The sequence below is a fragment of the Cherax quadricarinatus genome, chromosome 56 (genome assembly GCF_038502225.1).
Source record: "Cherax quadricarinatus isolate ZL_2023a chromosome 56, ASM3850222v1, whole genome shotgun sequence".
Lineage (NCBI taxonomy): Eukaryota > Metazoa > Arthropoda > Malacostraca > Decapoda > Parastacidae > Cherax > Cherax quadricarinatus.
The window spans coordinates 16,870,238-16,886,785 of NC_091347.1; the positions used below are offsets into that span (position 1 = coordinate 16,870,238).

The window sequence follows — 16,548 nt, forward strand, 5'->3', positions numbered from 1 at the left end:
AGTGAGGCTCAAGTTAGAGTATGTAGGAAAGAGGGAAATTTTTTCCCAGTAAAAGTAGGCCTTAGACAAGGATGTGTGATGTCACCGTGGTTGTTTAATATATTTATAGATGGGGTTGTAAGAGAAGTAAATGCGAGGGTCTTGGCAAGAGGCGTGGAGTTAAAAGATAAAGAATCACACACAAAGTGGGAGTTGTCACAGCTGCTCTTTGCTGATGACACTGTGCTCTTGGGAGATTCTGAAGAGAAGTTGCAGAGATTGGTGGATGAATTTGGTAGGGTGTGCAAAAGAAGAAAATTAAAGGTGAATACAGGAAAGAGTAAGGTTATGAGGATAACAAAAAGATTAGGTGATGAAAGATTGAATATCAGATTGGAGGGAGAGAGTATGGAGGAGGTGAACGTATTCAGATATTTGGGAGTGGACGTGTCAGCGGATGGGTCTATGAAAGATGAGGTGAATCATAGAATTGATGAGGGAAAAAGAGTGAGTGGTGCACTTAGGAGTCTGTGGAGACAAAGAACTTTGTCCTTGGAGGCAAAGAGGGGAATGTATGAGAGTATAGTTTTACCAACGCTCTTATATGGGTGTGAAGCGTGGGTGATGAATGTTGCAGCGAGGAGAAGGCTGGAGGCAGTGGAGATGTCATGTCTGAGGGCAATGTGTGGTGTGAATATAATGCAGAGAATTCGTAGTTTGGAAGTTAGGAGGAGGTGCGGGATTACCAAAACTGTTGTCCAGAGGGCTGAGGAAGGGTTGTTGAGGTGGTTCGGACATGTAGAGAGAATGGAGCGAAACAGAATGACTTCAAGAGTGTATCAGTCTGTAGTGGAAGGAAGGCGGGGTAGGGGTCGGCCTAGGAAGGGTTGGAGGGAGGGGGTAAAGGAGGTTTTGTGTGCGAGGGGCTTGGACTTCCAGCAGGCATGCGTGAGCGTGTTTGATAGGAGTGAATGGAGACAAATGGTTTTTAATACTTGACGTGCTGTTGGAGTGTGAGCAAAGTAACATTTATGAAGGGATTCAGGGAAACCGGCAGGCCGGACTTGAGTCCTGGAGATGGGAAGTACAGTGCCTGCACTCTGAAGGAGGGGTGTTAATGTTGCAGTTTAAAAACTGTAGTGTAAAGCACCCTTCTGGCAAGACAGTGATGGAGTGAATGATGGTGAAAGTTTTTCTTTTTCGGGCCACCCTGCCTTGGTGGGAATCGGCCGGTGTGATAATAAAATATAATAATTTTTCAGCTGCTTTTTGGTCTTAACTGGCAGCCTCACCATGCCTTATCACACTATGTATGCCACTACGATTCTTAAATCTCTCAAACCAGCCTTTGCTGGCCTTAAATTCACTCACATCACCACTAGTTGCAGGCATTTTTCCAATTAAATCGTCATGCAACTTCCTAGCCTTTTCACATATGATCACTTGAGAGATGCTATCTCCTGCTATCTGTTTTTTGTTTATCCACACCAATAACAGTCTCTCAACATCTTCAATCACTTGCGATCTCAGTTTCAAAAACATAGTTGCACCTTTGGCAAGAACAGCTTCCTTGATTGCCGTTTTCTTGGCCACAATAGTAGCAATGGTTGATTGGGGTTTTGTGTACAATCTGGCCAGCTCAGAGACACACACTCCACTTTCATACTTGGAAATGATCTCTTTCTTCATATCCATAGTAATTCTCACCCTTTTTGCTGTAGGGTTGGCACTAGAAGCTTTCTTGGGGCCCATGGCGACTTATTTTGCAGGTGCAATCACTAGAAACGCTGTGATAATATGAAATGTTCCGATTGTATGTTTGGATGGGACTGCGGTGGCTGGCTGGCTTGTAAACATTGGCCACAAGTGGACGCGTCTCGAACAGAATGAATCACGTTGGTCGAGTTTTTTAGCGCAAGTCGAGGCAAAATTTTTGCGGTAAAATGTATCGCTAGTTGGATTTAACATTATACGATGCCATCGTTGGTCGAGGGTCCACTGTACTGTATAAGCATGACTACTGCAGTATATCAAAGCCTACTGTTTAATGAAAGACTGAAAACCTAGAACTGTATCAAATGCCTTGAACCTTCTTATTTTTTATTTTTTGTGTTTGAATCAAAATATTTAACCTCCATATAAAAATTTTTCCTTTGGATTTAAATGATTTACAGAAATGACCCTGCTAAGTAAATCCATGGATTGTCAGCCTTAAGCACTTTTCATGCAATCCTTACCAAGGAACACACTAATGTAGGACAAGAAAGATACTGCAACACAGTAAAGCCTCACTTGAATTTCCTTCATTTGTGACTGTCTGCGATGTTCTGAAGCTATCATGTCATCTGTGGAGGTGGTAGTGGTGTCTTGCTCTACTGCTACCATATCTGCTGGTAACCGGGCAGTCCTTAGCAAACTCACAACTTTCTGTAATGAACAGCAAACCTATATCTACCCACTTTACAAAAGACAATTATTATAAAACTTACTTGTAATTTTGTTAACAAATTATACCGTCAGGAGGGTTCGACATGGCACATCAAACCAAACAAAAAAAAATTAAAATAAATTCATTTGAAGAATAAGTCACACTACCATGATTGGAACAATTCACCAACAATCCACAGTGAAGGTGTACGGGTAATCCCCGACAGTTAGTGCCCATGTTCACTTATATTATGAACATAGCAGTAATATCTGAGAGGTGGAGATGGACATTGACTGCCTTAATCCCCTGCTGACTCTGACTTCACTTCATCCAAAACATTTGATGTAGCTGACCCCCAATGATGTCATGTTAGTAGACCAACATGACATCATTGGCCTCTCATGTATAGATCACAGGAAATAAAAGTTGTACAAATAATCCAGAAATATAATGAAAAGATAGACATCTGTATTCTCTTAATATTGCTGGGAGCTAAAGCTCTCTCTACAACACCCAGATGCAGCCTCCCACACCTTCATTTTAATACAATACCAATGTAGTTTTCTTGGCTATTGCTTTTATACATGTATGTTTATTTGGTAAAGATGTGCTGAGTTCCTATTTATTTGGTACACTTTGTTAAAATGTGGCTATTACTTCCACAATGCTGTCAAGTACTGAGTGTGCATCAACTGCTCAACCTTACTACATTCAACACAGCTCACTTGGCTCACATTAAACCTCTTCCTAATCCTTAAATGTTTTAAGTAACAACAGAATGTGAGGAAAATTATACTGCAGTAATTTTACCTAGTATAAAAGTAAAATAAAAATTATTTGCCAAATTTCAAGGTGCCTTGAATGAAATTCAATAGTACCTATATGTTTTTTATGAATAATATAGGTTTACTATACATCTTCATTCACATTCTCCACCTAATACAGTATTAGATATCCCTGTACTTACAAATATTAAAATAACTTTCGTTATTATCACTATGTTATACCTTCTGAATTTCCACAAAGCGCGATGCAGTTGCCTGGAATTCATTGTGAAGTCTCTCTGCTTGAATGCGCCTTTGTTTGTCACCATGTGTGAGAGGCTGAAGCGTTCGTAACAATCCAGTTGTCTCTTGCACCGATGTTCCCGCACTGCTGTTTATCTGTGTACTGCTTCCACAAAAGTGATCAAGATGTAGTATATTTTCTTTCTTTTTTAATGCACTAATTCTCCTGCTAAAGTAAAATGACCTAAAAATGAGGAAATAAATTCATCATCACTCATTCAATCACTGTCCTACCAGAAGAATGTTGACATCACAGTTCAGATGTCCCTTCAAACTATAACATCCCTACCTCTCTTTCAGAGTGCAGGAACTACTTCCCACCTCCCTTTCCTTGGATCAAACCTCACTGCAATCAACTACTCAAGGTGGTGTATGACAATTAGAATTTTGGCACTTCCCAATATAATAATAATATGACTCTTCTAAACATGCCTTACTTTCTGCCCTAATACTCACAAATAAATTGTCATTACAACTATTGTAAGTGATATGTCAGTAATGATTTCTGCTTACCTAAGCATCTTTTTGATTATAATAATAATAATTTGCTTACCTAAGCAACAATTATTTTGCAAAATCTACATAATTTAACAAAAATTACACCATCATAATATTAACTTCTATATACTACAGTAAAGCACCTAAACTACTGGGAATGCCTGCAAGTCTTGAACATGTACTCATTGGAGCGGAGGAGAGAGAGGTACATGATAATATATACCTGGAAGGTACTCGAGGGCTTTGTTCCAAATCTGCACACTGCCATAACAACATACTTGAGTGAGAGATATGGGAGGAAGTGTAAAATAAACCCAGTGAGGAGCAGGGGTGCGGTGGGGACAATAAGGGAACACTGTATCAACATCCGGGGTCCCAGACTTTTCAACATGTTACCAGAAGATATCAGAAACACTGCTGAAACAAGTGTTGAAGCCTTCAAGAGGAAACTAGACAAGTATCTTCACCAGGTGCCAGATCAACCAGGCTGTGATGGATATGTGGGGCAGCAGGCCTCCAGCAGCAACAGCCTGGTTGACCAGGTGAGCACCAGACGAGCCTGTCCCATGGCCGGGCTCAGAGAGTAGATATACTCTCGAAATTCTTTAAAGGTATATCAAAGGTACTATACACAAAGAAATATTTACCTACATTATGGATGGCTTGATTTCTTAATTGTTGACTTACATTCTATCTCGTAGCTGCTGATTGTCAGATGCTGTCCCGACTTGCTTTAACGACCTATCTAGGGTACTTGTTGCATTGTTGATTGTGAAGAGATGTGTCGTGATCTTGTCACATAGCTAAAAAATATAAATCAACTATGAGTGCATGAGAGGGGTACCAAGAAAAAAAATAACACTGTATGGCTAAGCTGAAAAACAAACTGTTGATAAAAGTCGAGCACATTAATACATTAAGTTCTTTGCATATGGCCTACACATAAAATAATATATGTTGTACAGTACTGAAAATCGAAATTTCAGTGTTTATAAATTTACCTGTTATAATTTTTGTCATTTATTTTAAGGCAAGAAATTACAAAGAATGCACAAGAATGACTTGAAAAAATTATTATTATCACACTGGCCGATTCCCACCAAGGCAGGGTGGCCCGAAAAAGAAAAACTTTCACCATCATTCACTCCATCACTGTCTTGCCAGAAGGGTGCTTTACACTACAGTTTTTAAACTGCAACATTAACACCCCTCCTTCAGAGTGCAGGCACTGTACTTCTTAAGAACATTGATACTTTTTGTAAAAATGCCTATTTCTGATGAATTACATCAGTGCAGTCCTCAGACAGTTTGTCAGTTCAAAATATAATATATGGTACCTGAAAGAATTCGGTTGCTGAATTTGTTGCAGGAGCAAATCCCACTGTCGGGTTAGTCGTTCCATATGATCTCTGTCCCATTCCCCCACTCTGCTCACCATTTAAACGTGAGTACCCTGACGCCATTATCTGCTTGTTTAGGCTGCAACAAATAACCAACATTCATTTTAATATTTGACATACTGTACTTTCTTGACATTTTAAGATAATTTGATTATAGCAATGAAATACTGTACAACATGGGCAAGCTTTGTTTAACATTGTAGGCCAGTTCTAGAAAAGACCACCTTAATAGGAATGACTTAAAAAGGTGATGGTTCTGAGCAAAAAAATAATCACAACTACCCCACAAGTGGATTTTTTTTTTTTTTTTTTTTTGTTGGGGGGGGGGGGCGCCGTTAAGCTGGACCATTACAGTGACCTGAAAATGATCTAGAATAGACTGAAAAATCTTTGTTTTCATTTCCAACTTGTGAGTCAGTTATATTTAAGGGAAAGTACTAAACACAAACAGGTCATACAGTGCCTGGGAAATAGGAGACAATTAGCTTTCATCCACAGGAGGGGAGAGTGACCCCAATACGTTGAATCAAGATCCTTTCACCAGCATCAAGGCATCTCCCTGGAAGGATGAGAGTTATTTGTGAATTGTTCTAGTCACTGTACTGTCTTATTCTTCCTGTATGGTAAACACTGAGACCTTATATCCAAGGTGGGATAACTGGACCACAGCACAGTATTCTGATAGTTGGTGGTCGAGTAGCAGCCACAGATCAAATGACTTGCTCATATTTAGTGTTTCGCCTATATACTAACACTGTACTTGATGTGCAAATAAACAAGATAATGTAGAGTACATTGACTGTGTTTGAATAAATAGATAATATACAGTAATCTCATATTTCTACCTTCACAAACTGTGACTAATGCAGTTCCAACACACGTGTCACAATATTGTCCCTGTCACTGAATTGTAATGTATCAAATTAAATGAAACAGTGTGTCATATTCTATGGGAATACATTTATTTCTTATGGCTTATACAGCAGCTGGGGAATTAGGAGATAATCAGGTTTCAAGGGAAGAGTAGCAATAATTCTTCTGATGAAGAGTTCTTCACCACAATCTAGACTTACTTCTTAAAGGATATGGTTTTATTACTGTACTCATTGTTTAGTAGTAACCATTTGGTATCAGCTTTTAGCATAGTAATTACTAAATTTTAGGTAGAAAATAGGCTACTTGTACTTTCTACTGCTGTATAGCCCTTGTGGTTTAGTGCTTCTTTTTTATTATAATAATAATGTACTTTCTACTACTGCACTGTCTCACCTACTACTTGCCTCTCATACACAACTCCTTTTTAACAATGAAATTTACATGTTCAACGCTGCTATTTCACCTAATCTCATTTCTAAGTCCTACCCCTTATAAGGTATAATCCTCCTGGTAAACCATCCTCCCAGGATGCGACCCACAACAGTCAATTAACACTCAGGTACTGTACTTATTTAATACTAGATGAACAACAGGGAAAAGTACAGTATACAGAGAACTGGCCATACATCTCCACCCATCCAGTGACTGATCCCAGGCCCTCTGGTTGCAAGTAGGTGCTACCACTCAGGTGTAAGCCACCTTATGGTATGTAGCTCTCAATGGAGACTTTGAAGCCAACATTGTAGCACTGTAATAGTTACATATAACTAGTTTCTGTATGTCTGTATTTTTTTGTTTTATTTTTAGAATCAAGTACAATAAGGCACCTAAATTACTGGGAATGGTTGAAGCTTCTTGATCTGTATTCCCTGGAATGCAGGCTAGAGAGATACATGATAATATACACTTGGAAGGTCCTGGAGGGATTGGTACCAAACCTGCACACGAAAACCACTCCCTATGAAAGCAAGACTCGGCAGAAGATGCAACATTCCCCCAATGAAAAGCAGGGGCCCCACGAGTACATTGAGAGACAACACAATAAGTGTCCAGGGCCCAAGACTGTTCAACTGCCTCCCAGCACACATAAAGGGGATTACCAATAGACCCCTGGCTGTCTTTAAGAAGGCACTGGACAGGCACCCAAAGTCAGTACCTGACTAACCGGGCTGTGATTCATACGTCAGTTTGCGTGTGGCCAGCAGTAACAGCCTGGTTGATCAGACCCTGATCCACCATGACACCTGGTCTCAGACCGAGCCGCGGGGGCATTGACCCCCGAAACCCTCTCCAGGTAATTATATGGTAAGTATAAAGAGGTATACACAAGTGCAGAATTCAGAGACAAACATCTGAGGACCACAATGGAAATAGCTCACACTAACTTTTTAGGGTTATCGTAGTTTAAATTTAAATAATTTACCACCAATAAATGCCTTAAACAATTATGTTTAATGAAACCATTTTATAAATGTATAATAGCCTAAGAAACAATATGCAGAGAACCTGACTAAAGCTTCTCTTTACTGATCTTTACTTATAACCATCAAAATACTATTATCCATGTTATGTTAATTATCATTATTATTTATAGCAATAAATGAGTCAAAAAGCACTAATTTTCATGGGTTTAGCACAGGGTGATGGATATCCTATATATACATAATCGCCATTTCTCTCATTTCATCACATATAACCCATATTATTGTTATCTATATGACAGGTGGGTTCAATTCTACTTAATTCAATATGTATACAGTAATGTTTAAAATTATATAAGAGTTCTTAATAATTAAAGAATATCTCTTTATTACCAGTAAGGGTGAACAAGGAGGCTTTAGGAAAGGTAGGGGGTGTGTAGACCATGTGTTTACAGTGAAACATATAGGTGAACAGTATTTAGATAAGGGTAAAGAGGTTTTTGTGGCATTTATGGATTTAGAAAAGGCATATGACAGGGTAGATAGGGGGTCAATGTGGAAGATGTTGCAGGTGTATGGTATAGGAGGTAGGTTACTGAAAGCAGTGAAGAGTTTTACGAGGATAGTGAGGCTCAGGTTTGAGTATGTAGGAGAGAGGGAGATTATTTCCCAGTAAAAGTAGGCCTTAGACAAGGATGTGTGATGTCACCGAGGTTGTTCAATATATTTATAGATGGGGTTGTAAGAGAAGTGAATGCTAGGGTCTTGGCAAGAGGAGTGGAGTTAAAAGATAAAGAATCAGACACAAAGTGGGAGTTGTCACAGTTGCTCTTTGCTGATGACACTGTGCTTTTGAGAGATTCTGAAGAGAAGTTGCAGAGGTTGGTGGATGAATTTGGATGAATTTTGGCAGTTTGGAGGGATATGTTGTGTATCTTTATATGTGTATGCTTCTAGACTGTTATATTCTGAGCACCTCTGCAAAAACAGTGATAATGTGCGAGTGTGGTGAAAGTGTTGAATGATGATGAAAGTATTTTCTTTTTGGGGATTTTCTTTCTTTTTTGGGTCACCCTGCCTCAGTGGGAGACGGCCGACTTGTTGAAAAAAAAAAAATGTAAAAGAAGAAAATTAAAAGTGAATATAGGAAAGAGTAAGGTTATGAGGATAACACAAAGATTAGGTGACAAAAGACTGGATATCAGATTGGAGGGAGAGAGTATGGAGGAGGTGAATGTATTCAGATACTATTTAAGAGTGGATGTGTCAGCAGATGGGTCTATGAAAGATGAGGTGAATCACAGAATTGATGAGGGGAAAAGGGTGAGTGGTGCACTTAGGAGTCTGTGGAGACAAAGAACTTTGTCCATGGAAGCAAAAAGGGGAATGTATGAGAGTATAGTTGTACCAACACTCTTGTATGGGTGTGAAGCATGGGTGATGAATGTTGCAACGAGAAGGCTGGAGGCAGTGGAGATGTCATGTCTGAGGGCAATGTGTGGTGTGAATATAACACAGAGAATTCGTAGTTCGGAAATTAGGAGAAGGTGTGGGATTACCAAAAGTATTATCCAGAGGGATGAGGAGGGGTTGTTGAGGTGGTTTGGACATGTAGAGAATGGAACAAAACAGAATGAGTTCGAGAGTGTATAAATCTGTAGTAGAGGGAAGGCGGGGTAGGGGTCGGCCTAGGAAGGGTTGGAGGGAGGGGGTAAAGGAGGTTTTGTGTGCGAGGAGCTTGGACTTCGAGCAAGCGCACATGAGCGTATTTGATAGGAGTGAATGGAGACAAATGGTTTTTAATACTTGACGTGCTGTTGGAGTGTGAGCAAAGTAACATTTATGAAGGGATTCAGGGAAACTGGCAGGCCGGACTTGAGTCCTGGAGATGGGAAGTACAGTGGACCCCCGGTTAACGATTTTAATCCGTGCAAGAGGGGTAATTGTTATGCGAAATAATCGCTATGTGAATGAATTTTCCCCATAAGAAATAATGGAAATCAAATTAATCCGTGCAAGACACCCAAAAGTATGAAAAAAAAAATTTTACCACATGAAATATACATTTTCCCACACACAAAGAGAAGGATACATGCACAATAGTAGAGTAGTACATGCACAGTATATATTGTGCATGTACTAGTCTACTAAATGAAGAATAAATGACACTTACCTTTATTGAAGATGCAGCAATGACTGATGAGACACTGTGTCCTGGGAGTGCCTTTCCTCCTGAGTACTGTAGGTCCTGTTTGGCATTTTCTTCCAGAACAGGCCTTATCACACTGTGTATGCCACTACGATTCTTAAATCTCTCAAACCAACCTTTGCTGGCTTTAAATTCACCAATATGTGCACTAGTTCCAGGCATTTTTCCCTGTTCACCTGGGTGTTAGTCGACTTGTGTGGGTTGCATCCTGGGAGACAAGATTAAGGACCCCAATGGAAATAAGTTAGACAGTCTTCGATGACACTGACTTTTTTGGGTTATCCTGGGTGGCAAATCCTCTGGGGTTAATTGTTTCTTGGTATTCTCAATAAGCCACACCAACAACGGTGCTACAGCAGCAGCAGCAGCTGACAGTGCAGCAGCAGCAGCAGCAGCTGTACCACCAATAGTAGCGATGGTTGATTGGGGTTTATTATACAACCTGGCCAGCTCGGAGACATGCACTCCACTTTCATACTTATCAATGATCTTTTTCTTCATCTCTATTGTAATTCTCACCCTTATTGCTGTAGGGTTGGCACTAGAAGCTTTCTTGGGGCCCATGGTCACTTATTTTCCAGAAAAAGCACCGAAAACACTGTAATAATACGAAATATTCCGATTGTATGCTTGGATGTTACCGCGGAGGCTGGCTGGTAAACAATGCCACCGGCGGAACATGTGAGCGCGTCTCGGACGAAAATTGGTAAGCGGGTTTTTAAGCGGTATGTGAGGCAAAATTTTTGCGATTAAAGTAAGCGGTATGCGAAATAATCGCTATGTGATGCCATCGTTATGCGTGGGTCCACTGTACAGTGATTCCACTCACATGACAGGAAAAAAGACTTAATTATTGCATCTATTAAAGTAAAGAAAGAGGTATACATAAAAGAGTGTCTTACCAAAAAACGTCAGAACCTCCTCTCAGGGATACTAATCTTACAGAGAACAACTAAACAATGTCCAACCTAAAAGCCTACGTAGTGTAGTGTACGTTTTGCTCCATTATTGTTCAAATTTCATTGTACAATCTCTTAGTAATTAAATAATCAACTACCTCATTTTGTGATTTTACTAGTAAGCATAAGTCACCTTATGTGATTTTCTTATTTACTATTGTTCGCTTAAACATTAGCTGAATTGATACTTTCTCTGTCCATATTACTACCTCATATTTTTTTAAATACTATCAATTGATATTACTTACTAAAATTAATAAATATCATTTTTACTAAAATTTCAATTTACTCTTAACATTTTTGACATTTAATAACCATTACTTGTCTAATTACCTTTACCTGTTTTAATACCACATTTACTATCCTAGATTACTCTTAATTACCTTGTACTGCCATATAACCTCAAGTATAACTACCAGTGCAATATTGAATGAAATAAACATTACTTTTTCACTTTTTTGTAATCATTATTACTTACTAAAATTTTATTAAACACCATATTTACTACCAGTCAATTTTACTTTTGTACATTAAACATTATTTTATACTTCCCATAACATTTTGTAGCCAAATTTTCAAGTTTTTTATATTCAACCCCAACCTTTATATTATCCCTTGTACCTGTGTACCTGTCTACCCTCTTACTATCATATTATAACCAAGACATTACCATTGTTATTTTTTTACTATTATTCTTTTGGTACTTTAATTGTGAATTTTATTTTGTCAATTTAAATCTAGTTATAATCTTGATCTTGTCAACAACCTATACCAGACTCTAGTGCAATTGCAAGTACCATTTCAAATTGTATTTTTATATTATAAGTTTATATTATAATTCCTACCATCTGTCCATTTAACTTTGCTTACCATTACTTAATTTTAGTCCCTTATATATTTTCTCCTTTATTTTAGCTTTATATAACTATCCTAGTTTATATATTCACAATTGTTAAAATAATCAAGGTGCTATTCTTAGGTGCTAAAGTAGAATAAGTTCACAATTTTGCCATTATATTCCAAAGCTCATTTATTTGATTACCACTTTATTGTTCACCACAACCTATATTAGTCCCTTTTATATTATAATTTTATACTATAATTCTAACTTTAAAAAATTACCTTTATAGTACTACCTACTACCATATTCCCAAGCTCCACTATTTGATCATCACTTTATTTGTATTAGTCCCTTAGCTCATTATTTTACATTTGTTAAATAATCCAGGTGCTATTTTTTAGCTTAAGACTATTTACTTTGTTTTATACTTAATTCAAACTATAGATTCACTACAAATCTTATGATTACAAGCATTGATCCTGATACCAACCTCTTATTTAATGACTTAAATGAATCAAACAGTTACTGTAATTACTACACTGCAGAACAATCAAAGGCACTTCTCAGTGCCAACAACAACATAACTATCTTTAACTACAATATCAGATCTTTAAGCAAGCATTACGATGACCTCATAGCATTACTAAATTCCTTACATGCCAATATGTCCATCATTACACTAACTGAAACCTGGCTAAAGCCTGATAGTACAGATGTCTATGCCATTCCTGGTTACACAGCCATACACAACTGTAGGCCAGACCAACAAGGGGGTGGCACAGCCATATACTACTCAGACCAACTACAATGTATCACTAATACTTGCACAAGGGATGAACATGGGGAATATATAATAGCTAAATTCAAATCCAAGTACCTACAAAAACCTCTCACATTGATAAACATCTACAGAGTTCCACAGTCAAACATTAGCCAATTTAGTCAAAATCTAGGAAGTATGATAACTGATGCACGCATGAACAAAGATCACTTACTACTCTCAGGTGACTTCAATATAAATCTCCTGCAAGACCAGGACCCACACGTTACTGAATTCACAAACACAATGAGTAACTGTATGTTACTACCAACAGTAACAAAACCTACAAGAGTTACAGAGACTAGTGTTTCCCTACTTGACCACATCTGGACCAACACCATATCCCCTTTAAAATCAGGCATAATTACAGATAATACCACAGACCACTACCCTACTTTCCTCATAACAACTCTTGGTAAACTACCCCAAGACACTACTAAAGTCACCTTCAGACTTCACAATGAGGCAGCCATTAATAACTTCACAACAGCAGTAGCAAACATTGATTGGCACACTGAGCTAGAAACCTATACAGATATTGACGAATGTATTAATAATTTTCTAAAAAAAACCCAATACCTCTATAACAAGCACTGCCCTAAAAAAACTAAACAGATGACAGCAAAGAGACTGAACAGTCCCTGGCTAACACCCAGCATTCTCAAATCCATAAATACAAAACACCAATATGAAAAACAGTACAGAATGGGTCACATAACCAGAGACCAAACAAAACGTTACTCGTCAATCCTAACCAGCCTGATAAGAAGGGCAAAAAAATTGTATTATGAGAACAGATTATCCAACTTACGAGGTGATATAAAAAAGACCTGGAAAACCCTATCAGAAATTCTGGGAACAAAAAAGATATCACGAAATAGCGAAATAAAATTAGCAAAATCAGATGAACCCCAACTCCCACCAACAGAAACAGCAAACAGACTCAATGATTTCTTCTCCACTATAGGACAAAACCTTGCCAATAAAATCCCAAGCTCAGATACCCCACCAAATGACTACCTCACCGGCAACTACCCGAACACACTGTTCCTAGCTCCGACTAACCCATACGAAGTCTCCCTTATTATCAACGCACTAAAAAACAAGGCAGGAGATTTAAATACCTTACCACCCTTTATATACAAAAAAGTGTCACAAGTGCTATCACCAATCATTGCAACACTCTTTAACAAATCCATTGAATCCTCCACCTTCCCTACAGTACTCAAAATAGCAAGGGTCACCCCGATCCACAAAGGAGGAGACCAAACAGAGTTGAATAACTATAGGCCAATATCCAACTTACACCCTCTCTCAAAAATCTTTGAAAAATTAATTCATAAACGAATCTACTCCTACCTTATCTCCCAAAACATACTCAACCCCTGCCAATTTGGATTCAGGCCTAATAAAAATACTAATGATGCTATTATACACATGCTAGAACATATATACACTGCAATAGAGAAAAAAGAAGTCCCACTGGGGATCTTCATTGACTTACGTAAAGCTTTTGATACAGTTGACCATGACTTGCTCCACGTAAAATTGTCACACTATGGTATAAGAGGGCACTCCCTCAACTACCTCAAGTCATACCTCAGCAACAGAAGCCAATATGTGTACGCAAATGGGGCAAACTCTTCTGCGCAACCAATTACAGTTGGTGTCCCACAGGGAAGTGTCCTTGGCCCTCTTCTCTTTCTCCTATACATAAATGACCTTCCAAATGCTTCGCAATTACTCAAACCCACACTATTTGCAGATGACACTACATACGTCTTCTCTCACCCGAGCCCAGTCACGCTAGCCAATACTGTAAATACCGAATTACAGAAAATATCTACCTGGATGAGGACTAACAAACTTACACTAAACATTGACAAAACCTACTTCATTCAGTTTGGTAACAGAGCTACAGATGTCCCTCTTAACATAATGATAAACGGATCACCTATCACAAAACTAACAGAGGGAAAATTCTTAGGAATCCACCTTGATAATAGACTCAAATTTCATACACATATACAACAAATTTCTAAGAAAATTTCCAAGACTGTAGGCATACTATCGAAGATACGGTACTATGTTCCACAGTCAGCCCTCCTGGCCCTATATCACTCTCTTATTTACCCCTATCTCACCTATGGAATTTGTGCATGGGGCTCAACAACAATTAACCATCTCAGACCACTAATTACTCAACAAAAGGCTGCAGTTAGAATGATAACAAATTCTCACTACAGGCAGCACACTCCACCAATATTCAATACACTAAACCTACTCACCATACAAAACATCCATACTTATTACTGCACCTATTACATACATAGAACACTTAACTCTGATATTAACCCTCCCCTCAAACATCTCCTTGCCAACCTCAACAGAACACATGACCATAACACAAGGCACAGATCACTCTTTGATGTTCCTCGTGTCCATCTCACACTATGCAAAAACTCAATGCACATAAAAGGCCCTAAAATCTGGAATTCATTACCTGTAAATATAAAAGAAACACTACCTGTTTATAAATTCAAGTCTCTTCTCAAAGATCACTTACTCACCCAAAACCAAATAAATACTGAATAACTGAACCTTATAAATTGTATATCTTAAATGTTTCTCACAATTATATCACATAAATGTTAAACCTAAAACCCAATCTAACTTTATTATTTTTTAAATACACTACCTAACAGAATACTCCATACTACTGAATGTACAACAATGCAAGCAACCATATGACCTGTCTTTGTAATACTCACTTGTGCTTTATAGTAATCTTTTACATTAATGTTTTATCACTGATTTCATCATTGCTTAGTTAATCTTAAGTTAATTTTAAGCCAGCCCGTAATGCTATGCATAGTATAAGTGGCTTTGGCATACTGCTCTTTCTGTATTTTTTTGTACCTCTGTATGTGTGCTCAAATTGGAAATAAATAAATAAATAAATATAGTGTAAAGCACCCTTCTGGCAAGACAGTGATGGAGTGAATGATGAAAGTTTTTCTTTTTCGGGCCACCCTGCCTTGGTGGGAATCGGCCGATGTGTTAATAATAATAATAATAATAATAATAATAATAATAATAATAATAATAATAATAATAATAATAATAATAATAATAATAATAATGTGTGGTACACCACCTAGGGATTGAGAGGTTATAAAGTTCGCGTTCTAAATAGGAAAAGTCAAATTCCATGGATCAAAAGCTTATCACTAGCATCAAAGACCCCAATGGAAATAAATCACTTGACTTTTTTTGGGTTATCCTGGGTAATTAACGTTGCTATGTATGATAATTGTACTTATGTGAACCCATACTAAAATAAACTTACTAAGGATCCGTCCTTAATGGGTCCTCAAAATTTAAGGAAAAAAGTCACCATCACTCATTCTCTGTCTTCAAAAAGTGCACCAATATCACAGCTAACATTATTATTATAGTCACAAACGGTATTAAACCCTCGTGAGATATTCAGCAATATATTAGTACCTCCGCTGCTGCCAGATTATATCTTATCAGCTGACCACCCCATGATGAGCGTCCCATACACTGTTTCTCCCCCACGATATTCATGATTAATTAATTTAAATATTAAAATTAACTATTCATCTAGCTAATTAAACAGTTTTATTGTGTGTGGTCTTCAGATTTTTTTTTACCCTGTTTCCCTCTTTTGTACAAAAAACTGTCTTGAAAAATAGTTTCTTGTGCAAACAAAGATTTAACAAGCCGGTCATATTATTTTTCAGTGTTATTTAGTAAATAAAAATATATTAGTGCGTATTTATACTATAATATATAAAGCAAATTTTAGGTTGTTTATTTAAAACACTATAAATTAATTAAGTAAAATATAGACTGGTAATTTCATGAATTATTCGAGGTGCCCCATCATAGCTATTTTAGCAAAATCCAACCGTGAATCCGAATTTAAATTGTTATGCCAAATTCAAATTCAAATTCAAAGTTTATTCTCTATAAGGATTACAATGCTGAGTTTACAGAAATTTGGTTATTGTTTGGTTTAACATG

The 16,548-nt window shown here is 37.7% G+C and overlaps 1 protein-coding gene across 13 annotated transcripts in view; it reads right to left on the reverse strand.

Moving 5' to 3' along the window:
- LOC128700694 (syntaxin-12-like) overlaps nucleotides 1–16,078 on the reverse strand; it is a 73,639-nt gene extending 57,561 nt beyond the window's left edge. For 8 of the 13 annotated variants that reach the window (XM_070097095.1, XM_070097083.1, XM_070097087.1 and 5 more), the window contains exons 1-6: nucleotides 16,006–16,078; nucleotides 5,836–5,931; nucleotides 5,310–5,451; nucleotides 4,660–4,775; nucleotides 3,415–3,577; nucleotides 2,272–2,406 (exon numbers count right to left, since the gene is read on the reverse strand). In XM_070097095.1, coding sequence (XP_069953196.1) covers nucleotides 2,272–2,406; nucleotides 3,415–3,577; nucleotides 4,660–4,775; nucleotides 5,310–5,451; nucleotides 5,836–5,864 — 585 coding nt within the window. In that variant the 5' untranslated portion in view covers nucleotides 5,865–5,931; nucleotides 16,006–16,078. The other 5 variants (XM_070097093.1, XM_070097089.1, XM_070097084.1 and 2 more) reach the window with 4 other exon arrangements.
- Between the last annotated feature and the right edge of the window lie 470 nt (nucleotides 16,079–16,548).